General features: G+C 41.8%; 1 protein-coding gene across 1 annotated transcript; it reads right to left on the bottom strand.

Moving 5' to 3' along the window:
• Window positions 1-460: 460 nt before the first annotated feature.
• Window positions 461-26,709, bottom strand: acvr1c (activin A receptor type 1C; the record flags this gene model as incomplete). Its single annotated transcript, XM_083642239.1, has 9 exons — window positions 461-586; window positions 2,536-2,666; window positions 3,879-4,003; window positions 8,034-8,190; window positions 9,276-9,443; window positions 10,437-10,667; window positions 13,276-13,518; window positions 15,784-16,047; window positions 26,640-26,709. 9 exons carry the CDS (start codon window positions 26,707-26,709, stop codon window positions 461-463), a joined length of 1,515 nt encoding a protein of 504 aa, XP_083498365.1.
• Between the last annotated feature and the right edge of the window lie 1,069 nt (window positions 26,710-27,778).

The raw sequence follows: 27,778 nt of genomic DNA, 5'->3' as shown, positions 1-27,778 counted from the left end.
AATAGCAAGGGAGTGTGTGAAGTGTAAAGTAAGGATCATTGTGGACAATCTGTAAGCAGTTAGAGCAGTAAGGGCATCGTTATCCTTTGTGACAGTCAGTTAGCACATTACCTAGCGGCGCTACATGCTACAAGATATGGCACAAAAACACCTCGGTGTGCAACTTCAAGCTTTGGGCACTTACATGTCTGAGGTAGCAAAACAATCTGTATATACTTTGTACAATAGTAATCTTCACATGGCTCTTCTGAACAAAAGTTCAGCTTCGGTTCAAATATAATTATAAGGCAGGCCTTTCCAGACACATCCTGCAATCCTTTGGCACCCACAACCTGGTCGTCCTCACCGAGGGTGTACTGTGTGGTCCTGTCCTGAGGGGGGCAGTCTCAGGCAGCGAGAGAGGCAACCCTCTCAGTCAGTCTGTTGGCACTAGTGCCGATCTGCCGGGGAGCAGATCCAGCTAATCTTTGACTTCCTTCATGACGGTCACCTGAGAGAGCGTTTTCTTGACCCGCAGCGCAGTGAGGCGAGCAGCAGGGTTGGCGTAGCAGCACTCTCTCATCAGTTTGCCCATCACACGCAGGGCCTGGACAGACCAACAAGGAGAGAGGATCATTTTACATCAGTGATTCACAACCTTCTTCATATCAAGGACTCCTCCTTTGGTCCCCATTAGACCCACAAACACCCATTTGATGAGATTTTGACCAGAGAATATTTTTGTTGTTAGATAATATCTAATCTAACACAGATAGCCATGGAATTCTGGCTATCGTTTAAAAAAAAATCGTTTAAAAATCGTTTAAAAAAAAATCGTTAAAAAAATCTAACACAGATAGCCATGGAATTCTGGACCAAACTATATTATGGTTTGGTCCAAATTTCCATGACTATCTGTGTTGAATAATTATTGTTCTACATCCTCCAATTGTGTTCCCTTCTTGTCAATGAAATAATGGTGAAGTTTGACAATTCATAAATTTGTTGGGGGGACCTCCTGGAATCCAGGATCCCTCATGGGCCCCCGGACCACACATTGAGGATCCCTCGTGGGCCCCCGGACCACACATTGAGGATCCCTCGTGGGCCCCCGGACCACACATTGAGGATCCCTCGTGGGCCCCCGGACCACACATTGGGAACCACTGATTTAGATAAAGGCGAAAAGTCACTTAATTTAGACGGAGACAATAGGCATAATCAGCTTCTTGCGTAGAACAACTTTCCTGAGAAGAGCTTCACTTAACACTTTGAGTGCCACGGCCCTTGGGCAAAAGGTTGCTTGCTGTGCCACATAGGCCGCAATGCATTTTAAAACAGTCATATAATTTCTTTAATAATTACTATGTAAACACTGAACACGCACAAATAACGATGATACTCTCTTCTATCACCTGCAAAAAAAAGTTTATTGATCCCATTTTCCGTTCTTTAGTTATGAGCCGGAGAAGATAGCTTGATTGAACGAAAAACAGACCTTTTTTTCTACGAGCTGAGATAATGAGCCTTTTGTGAAATTAAACATTTCAAGCACATCACTGACTCTGAAGCTAATTTTCTGATGTAGTCACACCTCAAAAATAATTTCCTTCAATAAAACAGTGAAGGCCAGGGAATTTTGTTTGGCAGAATAATATTTTTGAGCTGTAACCAGCAGCACTGGCCCCTGCGTGCGCTGCTGGTTACAGCTTCCTCCTGTGTCAAATGCCATGTAACCGACCCTTCCTCCTGTAATCCTGTCCTGCTGTCTGGGTCTGTCTGGGTGAAGTGTTGTATGGTGCTCTGCGTGCTCTACGTGCCCCCCCCCCCCCCCCCCAACTGCACACGCCTCCTCCTGGGTGTGTCTAGTGGCTCTCTACTGAGTTTGCTCTGCACAGTGAAGGGTCCGCGACATCCAGCATTTTTACAGCGTTCCGCGTGTTTGTCACGGGCTCCTATGCTTCCAGTTGAGAATAATAAGACAGATTATGCGGATGTGCTGTGGCAGCGTACACGGAGGTGCTCAGTTGTGACAGCGGATGCTGCTGCGTGCGGGCACAGCTGGCGTTGTGCTCGTTGTGCTTCATGCACGTCGATGCATACGGACGGATGCGATGCGATTTCCTCCTTTTCCCCAGCGACTTCTTCTGTGTGTTTGGCTCCTTTTTCTCTGATCAGGAGAGTGCTGTCGCCACCTAATGGGTTTGTAAAATAGGTTATCGACCTCCAATAGCTACAATATTGTTAGAGGCGACGTAAGAAGCTTAGATTGACACCCCCCCGTCAAAAAAACAATTTGGAGTTACTGACGCCATTTGGCGTCGCTGGCACTCTACGGTAAATTTCTAATGACGCCATATGGCGTCGCTGGCACTCAATGTGTTAAGTAACACAAAAATATACATTATATCTCCCTTTGGGCATTGCTCAAAATGAATGAAATGTCTCTATATGCTGCATCCTAAACATGCAGTAGCGTGTTACATCTGTTACAGTATGTCATACACATATACTCTATCATTATACAGTAAGGAAGGAATCATAACCGCACACTACCTCACAGCTATGCCACTGGTTAGGAATGTTGGGTCTCAGTTTCTGCTCACAGACCACCTTTCTCATGTCCTCCATGGACGGATCTGAAGGCACCAGGTCATAATAAGGCAGCTGGAAATCTTCATGAAGTCCTGTCAAAACAACAAGTAAACAGATTGATTTGACTGGGAATGTCGCGCGCTCGATTCCTCTGCAGCTCGCCGAGCTGGCCCTGCAGCTTGCGTATGCAGCTCAACCGCTCTGTGGGCTCACTTGCTCCCTCGCCCGCCCTGCAGCTCGCCCGCCGTGCGGGCTCACCTGCTCTTATGACATCACTGATGACCACTGTGTGTCACGGCCTCTCCTGCTCTATGACATCACTGATGAGATCATCACTGATGACGTCATCACTGATGACATCATCACTGAACTATAGCCTCAGCCTTAGGGCAATCAGCATTAGGGCAATTAGGGCAATTAATCTGCCCTAATTTAACAATCTTTTACAAGCTCTTTACACCCACTGAAAGTTTCAGCCCGATCGCACGTAAAACAGCATAGCTGTGGCTGGCACAAAAATGTAAACAGAAACATTGCCCACATGCTCCCTTTTATAATAAGGAAGGATTTTATTTCATTTTTTTTTATCTGATTTCCCCCTACTATTTTCTCCCTAATTTTGCTTGGCCAATTCCCCCTGCTGTCTCGGTCGTTGCTTCACCCCCTCTGCTGATCTGGGGAGAGTAGCACATGCCTGACAGCAAGGAGCTTCATCGCCAGGATGTAGCGCGTGGGAGCCCCCCCAAACAGGCGCTCCGACCGACCAGAGGAGGCGCTAGTGCAGCGACCAGGACTCGTTCCCCACTGGTTTCCCACCCACAGACACGGCCAATTGTGCATGTATGGACACCCGACCAAGCCAGAGGCAACACGGGGCCTCAAACCTGCGACCCTCGTGTTGGTAGACAGGGAATCTAGCGATGCACTAGCCAGACGGCCAACAAGTAAACACATTTCAGTGATCTCCCCCGTGAGTAAAGGCGGGTTTCTTCATTAGCACATTAGTACATTTCTCAGTACATGTGTACTGAGAAATGGTCAGGAGATAAACAAGATTGAAGAAGGTGTGTGCGACCCACCGTTAGTGCTGTATTGTGGCTTTGCTAATGACTGTTGCATTAACTAATTTGATTATTGAATCTGTGTGTGTGTCTGTGTGTGTGTGTCTGTGTGTCTGTGTGTGTGTGTGTGTGCGCCTGTGCGTGTGTGTGTGTGTGTGCGCCTGTGCGTGTGTGTGTGTGTGTGTGTGTGTGTGTGTGTGTGTGTGTGCGCCTGTGCGTGTGCGTGTGCGTGCATTAAGTTACCCCCGATGGAGCATCTCCGGGCCAGTTCCCAGAACACCAGACCCAGGGAGTAGATATCCGCCCGCTTGAATAACTCAATGCTGTGCGTGGTGATTTTTTCATCCAGGATTTCTGGGGCCATGTACCTGCAGAGGACAAGATCATGAAGACCTAATGTACCTGCAGAGGACAAGATCATGAAGACCTAATGTACCTGTAGAGGACAAGATGATGAAGACCTAATGTACCTGTAGAGGACAAGATCATGAAGACCTAATGTACCTGCAGAGGACAAGATCATGAAGACCTAATGTACCTGCAGAGGACAAGATCATGAAGACCTAATGTACCTGCAGAGGACAAGATCATGAAGACATAATGTACCTGCAGAGGACAAGATCATGAAGACCTAATGTACCTGCAGAGGACAAGATCATGAAGACCTAATGTACCTGCAGAGGACAAGATGATGAAGACCTAATGTACCTGCAGAGGACAAGATCATGAAGACATAATGTACCTGCAGAGGACAAGATCATGAAGACCTAATGTACCTGCAGAGGACAAGATCATGAAGACCTAATGTACCTGCAGAGGACAAGATCATGAAGACATAATGTACCTGCAGAGGACAAGATCATGAAGACCTAATGTACCTGCAGAGGACAAGATCATGAAGACCTAATGTACCTGCAGAGGACAAGATCATGAAGACCTAATGTACCTGCAGAGGACAAGATCATGAAGACATAATGTACCTGCAGAGGACAAGATGATGAAGACCTAATGTACCTGCAGAGGACAAGATCATGAAGACATAATGTACCTGCAGAGGACAAGATCATGAAGACCTAATGTACCTGCAGAGGACAAGATCATGAAGACCTAATGTACCTGTAGAGGACAAGATCATGAAGAACTAATGTACCTGCAGAGGACAAGATCATGAAGACCTAATGTACCTGCAGAGGACAAGACCATGAAGACCTAATGTACCTGCAGAGGACAAGATCATGAAGACCTAATGTACCTGCAGAGGACAAGATCATGAAGACCTAATGTACCTGCAGAGGACAAGATCATGAAGACATAATGTACCTGCAGAGGACAAGATCATGAAGACATAATGTACCTGTAGAGGACAAGATCATGAAGACATAATGTACCTGCAGAGGACAAGATCATGAAGACATAATGTACCTGCAGAGGACAAGATCATGAAGACATAATGTACCTGCAGAGGACAAGATCATGAAGACCTAATGTACCTGCAGAGGACAAGATCATGAAGACCTAATGTACCTGTAGAGGACAAGATCATGAAGAACTAATGTACCTGCAGAGGACAAGATCATGAAGACCTAATGTACCTGCAGAGGACAAGACCATGAAGACCTAATGTACCTGCAGAGGACAAGATCATGAAGACCTAATGTACCTGCAGAGGACAAGATCATGAAGACCTAATGTACCTGCAGAGGACAAGATCATGAAGACCTAATGTACCTGCAGAGGACAAGATCATGAAGACATAATGTACCTGCAGAGGACAAGATCATGAAGACATAATGTACCTGTAGAGGACAAGATCATGAAGACATAATGTACCTGCAGAGGACAAGACCATGAAGACATAATGTACCTGCAGAGGACAAGATCATGAAGACATAATGTACCTGCAGAGGACAAGATCATGAAGAACTAATGTACCTGCAGAGGACAAGATCATGAAGACCTAATGAAAGCAAAATAGCAAATGTGATCACTTGTTGGAATATTTACTTGCTCTCACTTAGATTGATTTTGGGGAGGGGGGCATTTTGCCTTGATTAAATAGGACAGTAGCCAAACAGGAAAGAGGGCTGACATGTGGCAAAGGACCACGATTCAGATTCAAAGCCAGGTGGTCCGTGTGAAGGACTAAAAGCCTTTGTGGTACTGTATGCATTCTACCAGGTGAGCCACTGGGACGTCTCATCTCACTTAGAATTTTACCTCACTCATAGACTACTTCCTGTGGGCCGAGGTCTCTTAACTGAAGATGTGCTCACACTTGGTGATTTGTTCTTATATTTGTTCTTAAATTTCAGATGTATAACCTCACACTTCTCTTATGGTCAAAGAGTTGACAATGTACGTCTCAAAATGCATTATTACAAATGATTTATTTTAGCAAAGGCATTGATTGACTGTTTTAATCCTAACGGCGGGTTCACACACACGCCTAGAGCGACGCTTTAAGCAACGCCTAAGCAACGCATAAAATTTAGGCGTCCTTGTTAACAGAAGAGAGCGTTCACACATACCGCTGCCACGCTGCGCTGAAGCCACGCTCGCGCTGCGCCTACGCTGCGCTGCATTTATCGTTTAGGCGTCTGTTCTATTTTTCAGCGTCTAGGCGCGCTGAACTGTCAAGCTGGCTGTTGTTTCTGGCAGACTTGGGCCATATTTTCTACCGAGTTTGCCCAAAAGGGAGGGTGGAGCGCGAATTAACGAGTGCATAGTAGGAGAGCTGTCTTTCATGTGTTCCTCTATTAACGTCTTTTCTGTCAGATGTATATATACCCCCCCTGTCTCAATGCATGTATCACTCATGGTGTTGATGACTCATAGTCACATGATTACCCGAGGGAAAATAACAATTACAGCCGGCCAGGAAATAGACAGACATCGTCACTTGCACATTACAATAAAAAAAGAGGTTTATACCATGCTATAAATCAGATCTGAAAAGTGTAAAAAACCACTGCTCATGTGATCAGCGTAGCGCAGAGCGGGGCTTCAGTGTGGCGTCCTGTGTGAACGCAAATAGGCGCCTAGCGTGCATGAAGTAATGCCTATATGCCTAGGCGTCGCTTAAAGCGTAGCTTTAAGCGTCGCTCTAGGCGTGTGTGTGAACCCGCCGTAAAGCTTTTAACTCTATTTTAGATAAAAAGTACAAATCTGGTTTATATATACACTTTTTGCATGTGATCCATTAGAGTAGTTTAGCAGTGACTTTTTCTTTCTTATTGCTCATCAGATGGAAGTACTGCAGATTGCAACTCTAAGTGAATTGCAAAACAAAAAACAAACAAAAAACATTTTATTGGGGGTGGTATACGCAGTGGAAGTGGTCCCTGGGAAATGTGGTTTGGTACGTAGTGGTAGGCTACTTGGACGGAAAGGTTTGGGAATCCCTGCATTATATTCTTGATTTGTTATTGCTTTTATTGATCATTGTGATGCCACCTCACCTTGTGAGAGAGCTTCATTTCCAGTTATTAATTCATTTATGAATTTCCTTTTGACATTTGCCTTAAAACATAAGCAAGTTCATTTTTATACATATACTATACAGTATATGAAATGCTATATACTTGCTTTACCATGCTAAATAAGTATTTTGTTACTTTTTGCAGCATTTCTCATGTTTCAGGTTTGAGACTATTTGAGGAGGCATCCTATTACAAGGCTTAACTGATTGCACAAGTTTGCAGGTGTTTTAATATAATGATTTCTTTGGAAGAATTCATGCTCCCTCGACCCTCACCAGTCACCCTCACCAGTCACCCTCCACCCTCACCAGTCAGCCTCCACCCTCACCAGTCACCCTCCACCCTCACCAGTCACCCTCCACCCTCACCAGTCACCCTCCACCCTTACCAGTCACCCTCCACCCTCACCCTCACCAGTCACCCTCCACCCTCACCAGTCCCCCGTGAGTTTGTTTGTGTCCAGCCAATGTACACATCCTGGCCTTTGTAGCTGGCACAGTTCCATCGCTCGCTTAACAAACACAGTTTGCTGTTCTGGGAATACCCCCTGCAGTGAGAGGGCACGTGAAAGTGGAAACCTGTGTTCTGGGTGATGGGTTCCAAATCAACAAAACAGTGCAAAAGAAGCGGGGCGACTCTCAAACAGTCTGTTCATCTGTGCTTTTTGAAACTGCTCCAAGCTCTTAGTACTGGCCAAATCTGTTTGACGCATGTTGCTTTCAGAGTAATTCAGTCAGAGAATCTGATTAACTAATTAATTACTGGTGGGATAATCTAGCACAACTAATGCAGCGAACCAGTTTCAGGTGGATTTTCATTGAAATTCAATGACTGAAAATAATAATTGAGAGTGAATGTTCTATCATCAGCAAATTAACTGACTGTAAGTAGCCTACTATGTGCTATAGTGTCATTCTACCTCTTGGTTCCCACTCTGTGGTTGGACGAGATGTCGATGGTGTCGGTGTTGGAGTCGTGTTTCACAGCTAGACCCAGATCTGCGATGACCGCTGTGCCGTTCTTCTTCACCAGGACATTTTTAGACTTGATGTCTCTGTGGGCAATGGGAGGCTTCCCTAAAACCAAGCAGTTCAAATGCATGTTATAGACCCAAAATACCTACTTTATATGAATACAGCTGCTTAATAAGAAAATGTTTTTGATCTTTCAGTAATAAATGAAAGTGCGTTTCAGCGTTTGTAATCATATTCTGCATATATAAGCTGGAAGAATACAAAAAGCGGGACAAGAAAGCTCAACGGGCTAAAGTAGAATAATCAAGAGAAAAAAAGGGAGCTTCTTGGAATATTTAGGAGCACAATTTAATACAGAAGTCATGTACATTGTGTACTGAAAACGTTTACCAAAAGTGTACATCTGCAATAAAATAAACACGGGCAACAAAACGCAACGTGTTTCAACCTCGCTGGTCTTCGTCAGGCTATGCTAGGCTAGCTGGGTGAGGGCTGCCGCACCTGTATAGAAAGCATACGTGGCACAGGTGAGGTGACGTGGCACACGGAAGAAGGGTCTGACGCAGTGGTGACGTCAAAGTGTACTAGAAACATATGATCAACAAGAGCATAGAGAAGACATACTTAGAAATGCAACAAGGAAAAGAAAAAGTTAGCCTACTATGTACAAGGGACAGGCATGATAAACAGCGTAACATGGCGAGATACGATAATGCAACACTTTATAGAAAACACGTTAAGTCAAACTCCTCATTAAGTCCGTGTGGAGCGACCGTGTTGAGCGCGTGTGTCCAGCGCGCTTCACGCCGCAGGAGCGCTCTGTCAAAGTCTCCGCCTCTCAGGTGATATGGTATGATTAGATCACTGTCACTGTGTGAATGTTGGATAAAGTGATCAACCAATCATTTGATTGCAGATGTACACTGTTGGTCAACTTTCTCAGTACACATGTACATGACTTCTGTATTAAATTGTGCTCCTAAATATTCCAAGAAGCTCCCCTTTTTCTCTTGGATATATAAGGTGACCATAATAGGGATCTGGATTAAGAAAAGTCTGCCACTATGCCTAAAGAGGTTTTGGTGCACAATAGTTTTACTGCACAGTAGCATAAAGTAGCGTAATCCTCTTGAATTATAAAAGGTCAGTGGCTAGAACTCCTGTTTCATTCGGCAGCACAGTCTTACCTTGAGTGCCAATGATCTCCATGTGGAGGTGTGCCAGGCCGCTGGCTATGGACAGAGCCAGGACGATCGTGCCTTCCACAGACACAGTGTACCTGTTCAGGTAGTCGAACAGGGAGCCGTGCTCATGGTACTCTGACACCAGCCACAGCTGAGTCCACGAGCCGTTATCTGCAGCACACAGCAAATAGACATGAGTCTGTCTCCATCAATATGTTACTATAGAGGTCATATTATTATAGACATGAGTCTGTCTCCATCAATATGTTACTATAGAGGTCATATTATTATAGACATGAGTCTGTCTCCATCAATATGTTACGATAGAGGTCATATTATTATAGACATGAGTCTGTCTCCATCAATATGTTACTATAGAGGTCATATTATTATAGACATGAGTCTGTCTCCATCAATATGTTACGATAGAGGTCATATTATTATGAGTCTGTCTCCATCAATATGTTACGATAGAGGTCATATTATTATGAGTCTGTCTCCATCAATATGTTACGATAGAGCTCATATTATTATGAGTCTGTCTCCATCAATATGTTACTATAGAGGTCATATTATTATAGACATGAGTCTGTCTCCATCAATATGTTACGATAGAGGTCATATTATTATAGACATGAGTCTGTCTCCATCAATATGTTACGATAGAGGTCATATTATTATAGACATGAGTCTGTCTCCATCAATATGTTACGATAGAGGTCATATTATTATAGACATGAGTCTGTCTCCATCAATATGTTACGATAGAGGTCATATTATTATAGACATGAGTCTGTCTCCATCAATATGTTACTATAGAGGTCATATTATTATAGACATGAGTCTGTCTCCATCAATATGTTACTATAGAGGTCATATTATTATAGACATGAGTCTGTCTCCATCAATGTTACGATAGAGGTCATATTATTATAGACATGAGTCTGTCTCCATCAATATGTTACGATAGAGGTCATATTATTATGAGTCTGTCTCCATCAATATGTTACTATAGAGGTCATATTATTATAGACATGAGTCTGTCTCCATCAATATGTTACGATAGAGGTCATATTATTATAGACATGAGTCTGTCTCCATCAATATGTTACGATAGAGGTCATATTATTGATCCCGGGGGGTTTTCCGTAGCAGGAGGCCGACCTCTGTTGTCAGCTGCAATGAAGCCCAAGATGTTGTCATGCCTGAGCATGACGGTCTGATAGATCTCGGCCTCACGGAACCAGGACCTCTCGTCTCTGGACGAGAAGATCTTCACCGCCACCTCCTCTCCTCGCCAATTGCCCCGCCACACCTCCCCGAACCGACCCTTCCCAATGCTCTCCTGCAGGACGATGGTCCGCGCTATGGTCCGCTGGACCAGCAGCGGCAGCCCTGCACGACACAAAACAAATACCACTGACTTGACTATGACGAAGTAAAGGAGTCAAGGCTTACTGAGCTAATCTGAAAATAGCAACTATGTTCATGTTAAAGCTAGAATATGTAACTTTTACACATGAATGTATTAACTCTATCTGTATTCTACAGTAGGAGCAGATAACTCTCTCTGTATTCTACAGTAGGAGCAGAGTTTTCAATCTGTTGTCATCCGGTGACAGTCACGAGCTGCGTACCAGAGACTTCCGCCCAACATAGCTGGCTAATTTCCGGTTAGCCTTCTGCTAACTTGAATGGGCGTAAATAATTCAGTCGTGCAGTCCAATGTTATTGGACCGAATGGATCAAATTCTGAAGTGAAACTAAACTAGTCATTTCATGGGGTTGTGTGACATTCAAAACTATTTATCCACTGTTTTACAGCCCAGACAGAGTAAGCTAACGTGGAGCTATGCCAAATGCTGCATTCAATTAAGGTGACCAGACGTCAGTCCCCGTTTTTGGTGACCTGTCCCCGGCTGGAGCTGCCCCCGAAAATGTCCCAGATTTTCTACTGGTGTCTGCGGTCGATATGACTTGAGCTCTAGTGGGCTCATTCTTAAATATAGAGTGAAGATACTTATAGGGCAGGGGTGCCCAACCAGTCGATCGCGGTCTACTGGTCGACCACGGACTGACCCCAGGTCGATCACGAGGGGTGTCAAAAATCAATTATTTAAAAAATAAAAATAAATAAAAATAAAAATGATCAAATAAAATATAATGGAAGTACATGCAGTTGTTTATTTTAATTATGGATCATAATACAATGCAATTCTAAATGCACTTTTATTTTAAAAGTAGCCACACAGTGAGAAAAAAGAAAGTGAGAAAAAATAAATCATGTATTGGGGGAAAAAAGTGATGCATCGATTTAAGATGCATCGATAATCGTAATCGAATCGAATCGTAGCCCTCTGAATCGTAATCGTAATCGAATCGAATCGTGAGGCCAGTGAAGATTCACAGCCCTAATGTCAAGTGGTTGTGGGACAACGAGAAAGTGTTGTGAGGTTAAAACAAAGAGAGAAAAAACGTGCTTCAGCTGATAATGCCAGACCGGTGCCTCTCAGACAAGGGGACTGAGTTATACTAGTGAAACAAAAGGATCTGGAGCACACGCTCAAAGTTAGGCAATTTAATAGGTGCAAACAAAGACTGACGTTTCGACACACACAGGTGTCTTCTTCAGAGTCAAACAGGGTGTAGTGCAAATGACTGGTTTAAGTACTGCCACCACAGAATAAAACAGGTCTCTCATTGGTGGATTTGTGAGGTTAGTTACTGCAGGCTGGAAACGATGTGTGTGCGTTTGCGATGTTGAAACTGGACTGGTAGATCTCAGGAGGCTGGCTACTTTAAAAGTAGATCTTGGGTCAAAAAAGGTTGGGCACCCCTGTTATAGGGTATGAAACTGTAAGATCTACAGCATCCATTGGGACCAACAATGCCATGCGGCTAAATAATGAATTTAGAAAAACCGGCATGGTCAATTTCAAAGGGGACCCTGGATCGATTCTATGAGTACCCACGAGTCTCCCATTTACAGACGTGCCCACTGGTCAACCACTCACGCAGAAAGGTTGCGGGAGGCTTACGGACTGGTTAAAAGCATATCACAGCATCACCTCTATGTAGCCCGTTGATCCAGACATCCAACAAGTGTTTACATGTTCTGCTGCAGCTCTTTCAGCAAATCTTGAACAATGAAAAAGCACTCAGGACGACACCGAAAAGACTTTTTGAGATCTAAGGCTTTTCATAAAACATTCGGTTTGGACGGCCAGGCCTCATGCTGCTGGAGAACACACTGACATTTTTTGTAAAGGGGCACAGTGAATGAATGTGAATGTGTGTGTGTGTGTGTGTGTGTGTGTGTGTGTGTGTGTGTGTGTGTGTGTGTGTGTGTGTGTGTGGGAAGGCGACACTGTTACACAGTACAACAGCCATGGGCAAAATAAATGAAACCGGAATCCTCCCCCTTTTATTTAATAGGTAATAACATTGGATATTTTAATGATATATTGATTTCCGCACTGGAAATGTCCCCGATTTTCATTTGACAAATCTGGTCACCTTAGCATTCATGTGCTGCTTGGATTGTCCCATTTCCAGAGTTGGGAAGTCATTGTTCCTCAGTGTGTTCATGAGCTTTGAAGTCGTTATGTGGAAACAACATGGACGTAACAAAGATGTGTTGTATTTTTATTGCTCAGAGCGTTTAAACACGTTGACAGCTGTTTCCAGTTTTTTGCGTGACAACAAAGAGCAAAGGAAACGATCAGAAACTAATTTTCCCGACGCCACATGAATGCAGCACACGTTCCTTCACTGCCAGAAGGGGGCGACAAACTACAAAAGTTACACACTCCAGCTTTAAAAGAATTCTGCTTTCCATACAACAACTGAAACAAAAACTGATCTTCATTTGAAATGATTCCATGGTACTTGCTACCCTCATCTGACAGTCTTGTGAAATTTCAACCCAGGGTAAAACCAAGTAGCAAATGATCACGGCCCAGCGTGTCCTATGAGTTCAAATAGCTAGTGATGTTTGTCTTACCTGAGCCAGAGCCCGAGGTGCTCATGTCATAGATGAGATCTTTGAGACATGTGTCAGGTGACATCAGCATCTGGTCGTCCAGAGGCTGCTCTACATCCTGCATGCGGGCTCTGCAGTAGACACAGCGCTGAACCTGCACGGCACACACCCCCAGCACCATGCCCACGCACAGCAGGCAGGACGGCACTGCGATCACCAGCGTGAGGTCCAGTCTGCCCCAGCCTGGCTCCTCCATAGGCCTCTCTGTAACCACGCACGCACACACACACACACACACACACACACACACACACACACACACACACACACACACACACACACACACACACACACACACACACACACACACACACACACACACACACACACACACACACACACACACACCTTACTGATGCGGGGTGGTGGGAGGGGGGGGGGGGGGGAGTGTAACTGCACTCCCTATGATTGCTACACCCTCTAGTGGTCAATGCCAATTATGCCATAATATTCTTGTGCATTGGTACTAGTTTACCTGTGAACCAGCACTCAGGCAAGACAGCAGATGTTATTGCGAAGCAATAAATCAATGCTAACATTCTGATCTTTTCTTTTCCAAATAGAAAATGTCCACCATTTGTGCTCACTAATATGACTGAAGCAGGCAGGCAGCCCTGCCAGATGGAAAGCAGAATAAATCCTTAACACAGGCTGAGCAAAGCCGGCTATTCTACAGTCTGTAAGATTTAGGGAGAGGAAAATTGTGGATTTGGCAAATGCAAACGTTATGTCTGCCATTAAACAGCAAATTGGCGAATTCAATTTGCTTTCATTTTCATCGCTCCCCATGAATGTCAATAGGCAGTCAGAGTCGCAGTCCAAATCGATAAGAAAGATACAGAAGCTGAATTTCTACTGCCAATAAATTGTAGTTTGTTTTCCCTACAGCCCCCCCCATTTTTTTTATGTATTTTGGAGTCAAATTCCTTGTATGTGTTGTGTACATACACATAAAGCTGATTGTGATTAGTACTGTATGTATGTATCTGCCTTTTAATATAACTGACACACACATGTGCACGCCACTCGCTGTGAGACTTGATAACAGTTTGGGAAAAACAATCAGCTGTGACATTTCCACCTCTGTCCTTGGTTCTCTCTGTGGGTGGACAGAGGAGAGGAGGCGGCGCTGCTTGTGGCCAGGGTGACTGTATAGCTTTAGGTCAGTATGGCATTTCCAGATGCTGACAGCACAACACAACTTTTGCTAAATCAATCCGTGTCAATGGTATCAACGATAACATTTTAGTGCCAAAAAAAAGTGATTTCATGTTTGTTTTTTCACCTTTTGATCTTTTCAAATCCCTGAACGAGCAAAAATGTCCTCCTCAAAACCGTTGTAGACATTGCAACATCTGTGGATGACCAAGAGTGTGAAGAGATATGAACTAAACCACAGTCAGCTGTATTTCCTAAGATGTCTCGAGCCTTTAGCCTAAAAGCTTCTTCTAGCACACGGCCAACTAGAGCAAAGTGTGTTGTGGTGCAAAACAAGAGTGACGCCTTGACTCTGAGCCGACGGCAGGACAGTCATGAAATACTGCAAACATGTCTCAGCAGCTTCATTGTGAGAGTTTCTTCCAACCTTGTGCTGGAATGAAGGAGATCGAATGGATGGAGTTTTGTGAAAGAGATCATTGATCTCAATGGGTTTTTAACCTGGTTAAATAAAGGATAAATAAAATAAAATAAAGAATATCAAAGCATCACAGCTATGCAGGCCCTTGTTCAGACCTACTGAATCTTGGGCACTCGGCCCTACGACCGAATCACAGCAGTGACGATATTAGCCAACAACAGCACGACCTCGAGTGTGATATTGATTTTATACAACAGTTCTATTAAAGAAAGCTGATTAAAAAAATGACAAAAAGCTGAGAAAATATATGATTTCTCTATTTATTCCTCCGCCAACAAAAATAGTCCCCTCAGCTTTCCGCTACCAGTTGCTGAAAATGTAGCCTAATTAACTGCAGGCTGCCTACTTTTTATGATACACATTGATTTGCAAGTTTGTTAGTTTGTTATGTTAGGAAATAAATCCATCTTTGCGCTGTCGGTAGCTGTGTTACGCTTTGTGAATGACGTTCAATGTAACGTGGCTGGTGTTTGTTTTGTTGATTAGAGCAGCTGTGAAGCGTTTTGTTGATTAGAGCAGCTGTGAAGCGTTTTGTTGATTAGAGCAGCTGTGAAGCGGAGTGATATAGCCTACCCTACACACAGTGAAGCGCCAGTGCTGTTATCGTGAAATATCAGTAGGATCCCTCTTGTCCAATCAAATTGCTCGGCCGGAACTAACTGTTGTATAATCGAATTTAGCACAGATATTTTTCAACTTCTTTACATGCAAACTGAAAGCACAGCCAACGATGGTTTAGTTCACGAACTAACACCAGTTCAGAAAAACCACCAATTGTCTCGTCTTTCTCGTATTCAAGTGACATGTTTTGACATTCGTGCAGAAGGTACCTGGATGGAGGTGCAGAGTCTGGTTGTTGCAGAAGTCGGTGTAGCAGCAGTTCCTCTTGGAGACGTTGCGGGAGCTGTAGACGTGGCCCTTCAGAAGAGCCATGTCTACAGGGCAGTAGATGTGGCCCTTCATCTGGGAAGGAGACACGCAGGACTTCATCGTCTCCTCCTTCCCGGCCACCAGCACCACAGAGTTCCAGCAGGCCCCGTCCGCGCTCGTCTCACAGGTGTGGTTGGTACACAGCTGGCACACACATTTCAGAGCTGAAACACGTTACGTCACGTTATTATTAGACTCTCGATTTTCCTTTTTGAATCCATGTACAGAACTGGCCCATATTGAAGAAACATCTGCTGGTGAAGCGGACAGCTCATCAGTCATGTTCGCTTTGGAACTAATCAACTATGAAACTTTCTTGGGGACATCAGGGTAGTGTAAGAGGTAAAAGCACTCGCCTACCACCGCGGAGACTCGGGTTCAATTCCCGGCAGCGGTACTTGGTGGTCAGACGTTCCTACAGACACAATTGGCCGTGTCTGTGGGTGGGAAGCCGGTGGGGGTATGTGTCCTGGTCACTGCACTAGTGCCTCCTCTGGTCGGTCGGGGCGCCTGTTTGGGGGGAGGGGCTCTCCCCCCAAACGGCTCTCACCAGATCAGCAGAGGGGGCGGAGCAACAACCAGATCAGCAGAGGGGGCGGAGCAACAACCGGGACAGCAGCAGTATAATTGGAGAGAAAATGGGAGAAAAATCCTGGGTGGGGACAATAAAAACAACAACAACTATGAAACTTTCCATTATACTATACATTATATATCCATTATATAACCCATAGACACTTTCCAATAGACACCAATTAATTCATTAATTTGTTAATTCACTGAGGACACGTAATGGTACACTACCAACCAATATCCTCTCTGGACTTCATTGGCTAATGGCTTTTTACTCTTTTGAAGCAGGAGTGTCCTGTTATGCAAGGAGGTCCATGCTCTTAAATGCCTGGAGGTGGAGGAACCAGAGTAATGCCTCTTAGTTAGTTAGTTAGTTTAACACCCAGATAATCGTCTGCTCTTCTTGGAGCCACTGTCCTTCTTTAACGTTATTTGGTAAGACTGTGAGTGACAGACAAGCATGGAGACCCTGCCTCCTGTCCTGACTGCAAAACCCTGAAAATATACCATTCAATGTTTAACCATACTGACGTCTACAACATGCCAGGCGGACAGGGTTCAAACTCCAAACTGAGATATCTACAGTTTGGAAAATGTGACATCTAACGGTTCTAACCAAACAAAAGGATAGTTGGCATGGAACTAAAACTCACTATTATCTATGTTCAGGGTTCCCACACCTTTTCATGGATAGAATTTCACAACTTTTCCATGACATTTCGAGGATCCATAATAGGATTTCCATGTAACGTGAAGTCGGTGACTCTGAATCAATACCAGAAATTATTACTACACTCGACAAATAGGACACACCTCTTTATATTGGATTTTAGTGCTTTACAGTCACTGCATCACATTACAGGAAGCTATTTAAATAAAACGGGAATTTTCCATAAAAACATTATAAAATTATAAAATACAAGAAGCACTGGAGCTACGTGACGTCAACAGCTACAGAGAATAAAATTGCTGTTATGTTACATTACTTACAAGGTTATCCACAGAAGATTACTGTAACAATTTCATTAGACACAAAATTCAATGACATCTCCAAAACTTTCAAGGATTTTACCAATACCATGACTTTTCCAGGCCTGGAAAATGAGATTTTGAAATTCCATGAATTTTCCAGGTTTTCCATGACCCACCCTGTATGTTATTACGTTATTATTACCCATCATAAGGCCTTTACTGAGCAAATACTATGTTGATAATATAAGCAGTTGTATTTTTGAAATGTCAAGGAATAAATATCAGGAAACAATCTTATTGCAAAATGGATATATATCAGAGGAGGTTTTTCCAGTGAGGCATAGGAGGATGGTCCTCCTCTATTAGATTGGGGATTTTATATAATAATATTTTTTTTTATAATTTTTTATATTTATATTTTTTATTTTTCATTTTTCATATTTTTTATAATAAAATATCAATCAAATGTGTTTTTTCTGATGTGCAGATGCTCATTTTTTCATCCATTATATTCTTAAAATGCTTCAATAACAGTGACCTGTATGGCACTGATGGAAAGGAGAGCTCCATGCAGACAGGAGTCTAGCCCCAGCCTGCAGGGGGTAGGTAAAAAAACATTACCCCTGTGGGCGTTTATTTACCGTACTTGGTAATTTATCTAATGCAAAATATGATTGGTTGAAAAACACTTGCAATTCACAGAGAACAATGTGAGAGTGATGTGTTTTTCAACCAATCAGATTGAGCTGGACAGGGACCCGCCCTTACCAATCAATACCAATCAATTAATTTATTCAACCAAATTGGTTGTTGATTGGATAGATTGCTAAGATTGACATTGTATTGTCCAATGCTGAATACGTCTGAAAATCTTGTTGAATCCGCTCCATTGTCAGTAGGAAATGAAGACCTCCCCTTTGCTGTGACAACCTGACAGGCTAATAGATAGATTTACAGACAGTAGCACCTATATTTTCCCCTTTCTCTTTTCCTATGTTTTATATTATCAAGCAGTAAGTTAGCTCACAAGCCAGACAGTCGTTGCATCGTATTACTCAACACGACTTTATACAACGAGTTTAGAGAGGGCAGCGTGGTACACGGAGGCTCAGAAGCAAACACTGGGATACTTTAACCTCATCGGCTGCACTCGCACCGGCTACAGACAGCATGGATATGCAAGTAAGTCAATTAAGTTCGAGTTATCCGGGTCTTCTACTAAATTCGGTGTCCACCAAGCAGTGCTACTTTTTCGTATTATATTGTTTTATGCTGAATAGCCCGCCATTTCCTAATAAAATGGCGATCTTAAACTTGCACATTTTTCAACTGAATTTGGCAGCGCGCAACTCGCCCCTTCCATGCAATGGAATGAAATGAAACTTGTAGCCTATGTTGGAAGTGGTGAAGTGTTTTTGATTGATTTGTTCATCCATCAAACCTTTTACTGACAGACTAACTGTAGCCTAAATATCTTACTTTATTTTGAGGTGCATTACATTGCTCAGCCAGAAATTATTCCCACTTCAACTCCCTTTCTCCTGGGGACTGGGTGCGCCTAACGTTAAAATGCACCAGATGACAATCCATCTTATTTGTCCTCAATCTGTATAGAAAATGTGTGAAAATTCACCTTCTTGCAACAGTTGTAGCCTAAGATAGTGGTTTTCAAAGTGGGGTCCCCAAGTTTGATGTTTCCTGCTGTAACAGTGTGGATCTATAAAGCGGTCTGTAGCCTAATGATTTCTATTGATCTTGTTTCCTTGAAGGAGACTGGTGCTGCTATTGAGATTACATTAGATTAGGGTATAGGAGTGACATATTTGGGACCTGTTTCTGGCCTACCTTGATGAGGTTAGGGGCGGTGGGTGACTTGCTCAGCTGGTTTGTCTTGGCCCCTTGTATGGGAACCCATATGCTTTTATAAGCATGTAAGCACCCTTATATGGGTGGTAGCACCATATTATAATTGTCAATCAATAGTATGCTTTGCTTTGTTTTCCAGCTGTGTCTGAGCTTGTTTGTTTTGTTTTGTTTGTATGTTGTTAAAATCTGTCTTCAAACTGCAAAAGAGAAGAAGAAAAAAACGCCCAAATCTTTTCCGCCAGCGAACTTCGGTCGCCACCGAAGCGTCCTCCCCTATTGCCAAGCTCACCAGCCGCCACTGATATATATCAAGTGTAGTTCAGTATACTCCAACAACAAAAACCCAAAGTCTAATTGAGTGAATTTATGAGTCTGAAGTAGCTGCTCTTTGTATGTCCTATGTGCTTTTTTTTTGCAGAACTTCTGAATCCATTCAAATGCATTACATTCAGTTAGATGTTAAATATTTTCATAGCTAACCAGCTAGCTTCTACTAAAGGAGAAGATATCTCATCTGATCAACATGGACAGAGAGATACAACAGTAACCATTTAAATGTTTGATATGAAACCAGGGAATGTGGTTATATCCCTGACATGTGTTTGAGGGGGACTGTGTTTTCTCCCAGCCCAACACAAATCTGTCACATTCTCTTTGCTACCTCTGATTAGGAAGATTAAGAAGCAGATCTGTTCAGAATTGATTTTGTGTTCTGTGCCATAGGATGTAGAGCCCACTTGGCAAAATAATATATTGACCAATTTTCAACATGTCATTGTGAGTTGGGACTGCTATGTGACGTCCGTCCCTCAAGCGAAGGAATTTCTCAATGCTAAGAATGTAGCTGTAGCAATGCAGTAAGATGTTATCGAGCGGTGTTGTTTAAATCTGCAGTGTCCTCGTGCTGTATGAACAACAAACCATGCAGAAAAACAGCAATTAGATAAGGTATAATTCAGCAGCTGTAAAGTGATACTAATCTACAGTTACTGTACATGTATAATCATCCGGCTGTAAAGTGATACTGTTCTATACAATTACATTTCAATGTATAATCATCCAGCTGTGAAGTGACCCTGTTCTATACAATACCATTTCAAGAATGTAGCCTACTGGTTCGTACATTTGCAGATACGTTTCACTATGTGGTTTCTTTCTCCTGCAAGAATCTCTTGTTAAGGAAAGCATTACAATGATTTTGTTATTAAAGCAGAACATAACCTAAAGGTCTCTGTCTGTACCGAAGACATTCATTGTTCCCAATCAATCTTTTCTCATCAAAAATACAATGTGAGGGAGTTCTTTGTTCGACTGTAATGTAAGCATTCACCAACCGAGAAGGAATATTTTTCATGTCTATATTGTTCGTCTACCTTTATAACCACTCTGCCGATCAGCCGAATGAGTGTCTTTGCACTTCGGTCATTTGCTATTGTTGCACAAAACACCTTCAAGACACACTCAAAACACCTTCAAAACACACTCAAAATACATTCATCTTCTGTGATTGTATACTGATGTACACCCAAGTTCTATGATTAGGCCCACTTATTTTTCTTGTAGTAAGAAAAAAAAGGAGAAGGAAAAGAAAAGAAAAGAAAAAAAGTGTATTTCTTTACTTATTTTTGTATGGTTATGTGTATGTGCTTGTGTGTATATACAGCACGTGTGTGTGTGTGTGTGTGTGTGTGTGTGTGTGTGTGTGTGTGTGTGTGTGTGTGTGTGTGTGTGTGTGTACATGCGCTCATTCACGTAAATGTACCCGTTTTGTTTTGATAGTTTTGTTGTTTTCTTTTTGTGTGTGTGTATGCATGTCATATACTGTACCATCCGGGGTAGGGAGGAGGGGAACCTTTAAGACTGGTGGACTAAACAAGACCGCCTTTATTGGGCAGGAGAAAGAGTATTACATTCTTTGTATGCTTATGTTAAAATGACTCATGCTCCTGTAAATGGATGTAACAACAAATGATCTTGTCTTGTCAAACTGAATTTGTCCTCTAGTATGGAAATAAATTAAAAATTTGATAAAAAAAAAAAAAAAAAATCAAAATACCTTCAAGACACACTCAAAAAAGTATTTTTCTTCTTGTTCCTTCAGTTGAACGTTTGAGCTTCACTGTGCAGAATGATGTGCAGAGTTTGACACTAGAAAGGCTGCATCCACAATAGTCTGCTGAAAGTGGAGAGTTTCTCTGTGCTCACTGAAAAGGCATTTTTTTACAAGCATGTTTTGTGACATCACAAATACTTGGAGCCAATCCCTGTCCAGTATTCAGCTTTTTTCTTTCTTTCTTTTTTTGTATTCAGCAGTTAAACTTTAAAAATAAACAATATTTTCATATTTGCAGATTCTGGAATTTTTTATGACGTAGAAGGAGGGGAAGTTATTTTAAGGATTTTAAAATGACAATTTAACTTTTTTTTTAATGGAAAAACCATATCAGACACAGATTATTAGTTGAGTATTTTATATGGATCTTAGAACATGACTTTAAGTTACCGGTAAGTTATCCTTTATTGGCGTGGGGAAATGAATCCTCTGGATTTGACCCATCCTCTACTAGTAGGAACCTTCCTAGAACTAGGAGCAGTGGGCAGCCACAGTGCAGCGCCCGGGGACTAACTCCAGTTCTTTTTGCCAGTGCCTTGCTCAGGGGCACTGACAGGAGTGTTAACCGTAACATACATGTCTTTGATGGTGGGCAGAAACCCAGACAAACACAGGGAGAACATGCAAACTCCAGAGGTTCGAAACTTCAAAAACGCCTGCCATTCACAGTTCTGTCGAAACTGTGCGACACATTGTACTAGCCTATCTTATACAGTGAGTACACAGTAGCTGCACACTAAGTCAGCATTAGTTTGCATTATATGACACAAAATGTGCCTCCTAAACGCTAATGATCACACCTGTTTGCTTGTCCCAGTGGAAACACACTGTAACAGCTCCCAAATAGCTTCCCACCGAACAGTCACACTTGGTAACTCTTTTCACTCTGCTTTTGATTCTTGATTGATTTGATTATTCAGGCTAGAATAAAACATTGACATTGACCCATTTTAAATGCGTCTGTTTTGCACCCTGACTCTCCTTGGAATAATTTTATATGATGCCTATCATCATATTAAAGGCAACATTTCCAACTGCTTTGAGACCATCAGCCATGCTATTACAGTAGTTCAGTAGCTATTCATATACTAGTGAAATAGGAGATAAGTTGGTACACAACTTAGACAGCAAAACATTGACTAAATGAACAATACAAATGTGCGGATTGTGAATGCAGACATGGATTAAATGACCGTTTTACAGTTTCTCAGGAAAGACCTTTTTAGATCCTAAGTAGATTTGTAAATGGGAAAACATCCAGCTGCAACCTCTTGAAACTATTGGGTTGTGGTTTGTCCATGATTGACAATGAAATAATAATGTGGGCAATGGGCTGACTGGCAGCGTGGAGTTTAAGGCAAATGGGAAACAAGAATAATTGTTGTGTGATTTTCTTTTTTTTCTTTTTCTGAAGATTTGTTTTAGCCTAAATCACTATCTGTCAAACCTATAAGAAACACATTAAGGCAAATTTCATTGAATAGCTCTTTCATTGACTAAAGGAGAACTTCACCGGGGAGGGAAATAATGCTGATTTGTTTTGCACATGATCTCACACATATCTGAAAACTGTAAACAGTTTTGCAGGCATTCATTTAGTTTGACAGTTATAGGACGAATCTACGGTGGCCCTGAAGTGCAAAACAACGACATTAACCAAAACACAACCACATTAACCAAAACACAAAACATTAACCAAAGCACAACCACATTAACCACAACACAACACATTAACCACAACACAACACATTAAGCACAACACAACACATTAACCACAACACAACACATTAACCACAACACAACACATTAACCAAAACACAACACATTAACCAAAGCACAACCACATTAACCACAACACAACACATTAACCACAACACAACACATTAACCACAACACAACACATTAACCACAACACAACACATTAACCACAACACAACACATTAACCAAAACACAACACATTAACCACAACACAACACATTAACCACAACACAACACATTAACCACAACACAACACATTAACCACAACACAACACATTAACCACAACACAACACATTAACCACAACACAACACATTAACCACAACACAACACATTAACCACAACACAACACATTAACCACAACACAACACATTAACCACAACACAACACATTAACCAAAACACAACCACATTAACCAAAACACAACCACATTAACCAAAACACAACGACATTAACCAAACCACAACGACATTAACCAAACTTTTTTTTTTTTTTTTTTTTTTAACCAAACTTTTTTTTTTTTTACTTTTTTTTTTTTTTTTTTTTTTACAATTTATTTAGACTTTTCATTTACAACTGTAAGGCAATCATCACAAGTGTATACAACTTCGACAAGCATGAACAGACACATGGCAGCACATTCACACATAATACAGGACAGACAGGGGGAAACACAAAAATAAAAAAATAAAAATACAATTTAAAATAAAAAAAACATAAGATGGCTAGAGACTTATTAAAGATAAATAGAGGTATTTGGCTAAAATTCGATTTAATTAATTTCAGGGACTTCATGTAGAGTTGGGTTTCATTAAAGTAGCAGGTAAAGATGGGTGGAGTTTTGATAAATTTGGCCTTATGAATAAAGAATTTAGCTAAGATTAGTAACACATTGATCATTAGGTCCAATTTTTTGTCTTCTAATATTACACCAAAAACAATACTATTGTAATAAACCTGGTTTGTTAAGTTTGTAAAGATAGCGTAATGCTGCCACCACCTTTTTTTCCCCGGTCTGGTCCGGTGTCAGATGAAGAGAATGCAACTGGAAACAGATAACGGTACAATCATATAGATTTTATTAAGACACTAATTCATTAAAACACCCCAGCAAAAGTCCCCACCCAGAGGTCAACTCCCAGTAAGCCCAGCGGCCCCCCTTCCTCCCAATAGCCAGTACTGCACGTGGATCAGGATGGCACAGCCTATCAGAACACTGCACACAGTAAAAAGCACGGCAACCCACTGCACTCTATAGAACAGTATAAAAATGTAGGGCCATCAACAAGGAGCACAGCAAACCACTGCACACAATTTAAACAGGACCACTCCAAACTATGGGCCGGCACTAACCCACGTTCACTAATAATGGGAGCCAGAGAGCCCCTCTAGCTACCAGCGTTGCCTCTAAATGAGCTCCTGCTAGGACGACATGAGCAGTAGGAAACGAATAAGCAAATAAACAAGACAAAAATTGGACCTAATGATCAATGTGTTACTACTCTTAGCTAAATTCTTTATTCATAAGGCCAAATTTATCAAAACTCCACCCATCTTTACCTGCTACTTTAATGAAACCCAACTCTACTTGAAGTCCCTGAAATTAATTAAATCGAATTTTGCCAAAGACCTCTATTTATCTTTAATAAGTCTCTAGCCATCTTATGTTTTTTTTATTTTAAATTGTATTTTTATTTATTTATTTTTGTGTTTCCCCCTGTCTGTCCTGTATTATGTGTGAATGTGCTGCCATGTGTCTGTTCATGCTTGTCGAAGTTGTATACACTTGTGATGATTGCCTTACAGTTGTAAATGAAAAGTCTAAAAAAATTGTAAAAAAAAAAAAAAAAAAGTTGGGTTAAAAAAAAAGTTTGGTAAAAAAAAAAGAAAAAAAAGAAATTGGTTTAAGAAAAAAAAAAAAAGTTTGGTTAATGTCGTTGTGGTTTGGTTAATGTCGTTGTGTTTTGGTTAATGTGGTTGTGTTTTGGTTAATGTGGTTGTGTTTTGGTTAATGTGTTGTGTTGTGGTTAATGTGTTGTGTTGTGGTTAATGTGTTGTGTTGTGGTTAATGTGTTGTGTTGTGGTTAATGTGTTGTGTTGTGGTTAATGTGTTGTGTTGTGGTTAATGTGGTTGTGCTTTGGTTAATGTGTTGTGTTTTGGTTAATGTGTTGTGTTGTGCTTAATGTGTTGTGTTGTGGTTAATGTGTTGTGTTGTGGTTAATGTGTTGTGTTGTGGTTAATGTGTTGTGTTGTGGTTAATGTGTTGTGTTGTGGTTAATGTGGTTGTGCTTTGGTTAATGTGTTGTGTTTTGGTTAATGTGGTTGTGTTTTGGTTAATGTCGTTGTTTTGCACTTCAGGGCCACCGTACGAATCAGCGTGACGTCACTTGACACCCAGAAATGCGCAACCCCCACGGCAGTTAATAGTATGAGTTGTGCCAAACAAACATTAATATCTCAAAAACTATACATCACATCGCTTATATTTTGACATTCTCAGTGAGAGCAGAAGTAGCTCAAGAGTTTGATGTATAATATATACATGTCGTGTTACAGTTGTGTGAACTGTCGCAGTTTTTAAAATGTAAACAGAGTTAGATGGCTAGAGTCAGACACTTACGCCTCGCGCCACTTGGGCTCCATTGCCGTTGCCACCCAGTGACACGGTTTGTTTACCAAAATGCTGCTCGGCTGATCCCTCGTATAGAGAGTTGATTTAAGTTGTGTAGACCAGTGATGCACAAATTAAATGACATCACATAGGCTAACTGTTTACAATTTTCAGATATTGTGACACAAAATAAATCAGCAGTTTTTTTCCGGTGAAGTTCTCCTTTAACAGATTTACTTTTTGTACATTGGTGACTCATCATGGGGAAAAACAAGTCCATTATTTGTGGCAGATAGTTGTTGTTGTTTTCATAGATTACTGAGACATCTTTGTATTCAGTGTTTTAAGACAACACATTACTTATAATTGTTGTGCTTAATTATTGAATAAAACAAGTCCCTTTTTATCAGACTTTTGCTGGAGTGGAAACGTGTCTTTAAAGTAACGTGAGTTAGCTACGCGAGAATAAACGTGGGTTCAAGGCGTGTGTTCACATGTAGCATAACGTTAGCCTATAAGTTAATATTTGAAAAGAGAGTTAAGCCTATTCATGCATTCTCAGCTTGCTCAGGAATATGGACGATCAAAAACAGCAGATGAATCAACTACCGGTAGCCTACTTATTTACAGCATTGCATGCCGCCTAGCCTAGGCTATAGTAAAAATTTCTCTGATACAATTTGTAACATTTAATTAGCCTACGAAATGAATAGGGAAACGTGTCATATGTGTGAAATGATTGTCATTCATTTTTTTCGTCCTTCCTCTCCAGATCAAATATATCTGGAAATCAAGCTTCATACAACAACACCCCATAATAACTTTTCACATGAATAGCTTTAGAAGCGAACAGGTACGCTACCTGCAGTCAGCTGGGCGACAGACAGGAAGATCAACGCCGCTTCAATGCCGTGCTTCCTGGGACGAGCCATGGCCGGAGCCGCGCATCTGCCCTGCTCTGTTTACACACTATATGCTACAAGGGAAAGAAAGAAAAAACTACATGACACTTTTGAGGTACAGTCCATCTCCCATGCACCCTGCTGCACATTGCCTCACACACTAAATCACCCGCGGAGGGAGAGATTTGCTCCGCCCGCCTGCTATGTTGACTGGAATTTAAGAGGATTAAAACGCTCCAGAGACCACTGATAAAGACATGTGAGCTAGGGAAAGTGCGCCTTGGACGTCCCTTTAACTGTTGCAGGTCCAGGGAGACAGCGCACACGCACGCACGCACACACGCACACACACGCCCCCCCCACACACACACACACACCTCCCTCCCACCCTACCAGCCAATTCAGTAATTTAATTGGCTGCTATCTACTGAGTTCTCAATCGCAAATCTGTCTTCTCAATCCTTCACTTCACAAAAAATACTTGTGTGAAAGCTTTATAGAAAAGGTTAACATTATACTGCGCTGGGCTCATTAATACACTAGTAGCCTAATATCCTATACAATATATTTTACAAGGATAATATACACATACCTAGTACAAATATCACACCAAAATTGCAAACCAATTGATATGTAACATTGTGTTTAGATGACACTTGAATAATACTTGAATTATTTTAATTAGCCTACGTATTTTATAGGAATAGTATAGCCATACCCTGGGAATAAAAAAAAAAAAAAAAAAAAAAAAATACAAGAACTCACCATTGAGTAGCTACCACAAACACAAGATATTAATATTTTAGTGATTTTCGGGGAAGAATGCTATAGGTGCACTGACTGTGATTACATGGATAGGGCACTAGTATAGGCCAAAGAATGGTGTAGTGATATAACATGATTTTCCAAGGGACAGTGTCTTGCACCCTTGTTCCACCTCTAACGTATTGCACTTCCTCTTCTTGGATGTCAGGAGCAGCCAGCTCAGCCAAAAAGCTGATGAAAATAGGCTAAAGGAGATGCTAGCAGTATACAGCCCAACCCCGAGCCAGCAGCAAGCACTGAAAAAAGTGAGTAGTGAAGGAATACAGAATGAACA

Source organism: Poromitra crassiceps, assembly GCF_964638095.1.
Source record: "Poromitra crassiceps genome assembly, chromosome: 8".
Classification (NCBI taxonomy): Eukaryota; Metazoa; Chordata; class Actinopteri; order Beryciformes; family Melamphaidae; genus Poromitra; species Poromitra crassiceps.
This window is presented reverse-complemented; position numbering and strand designations above follow the sequence as displayed.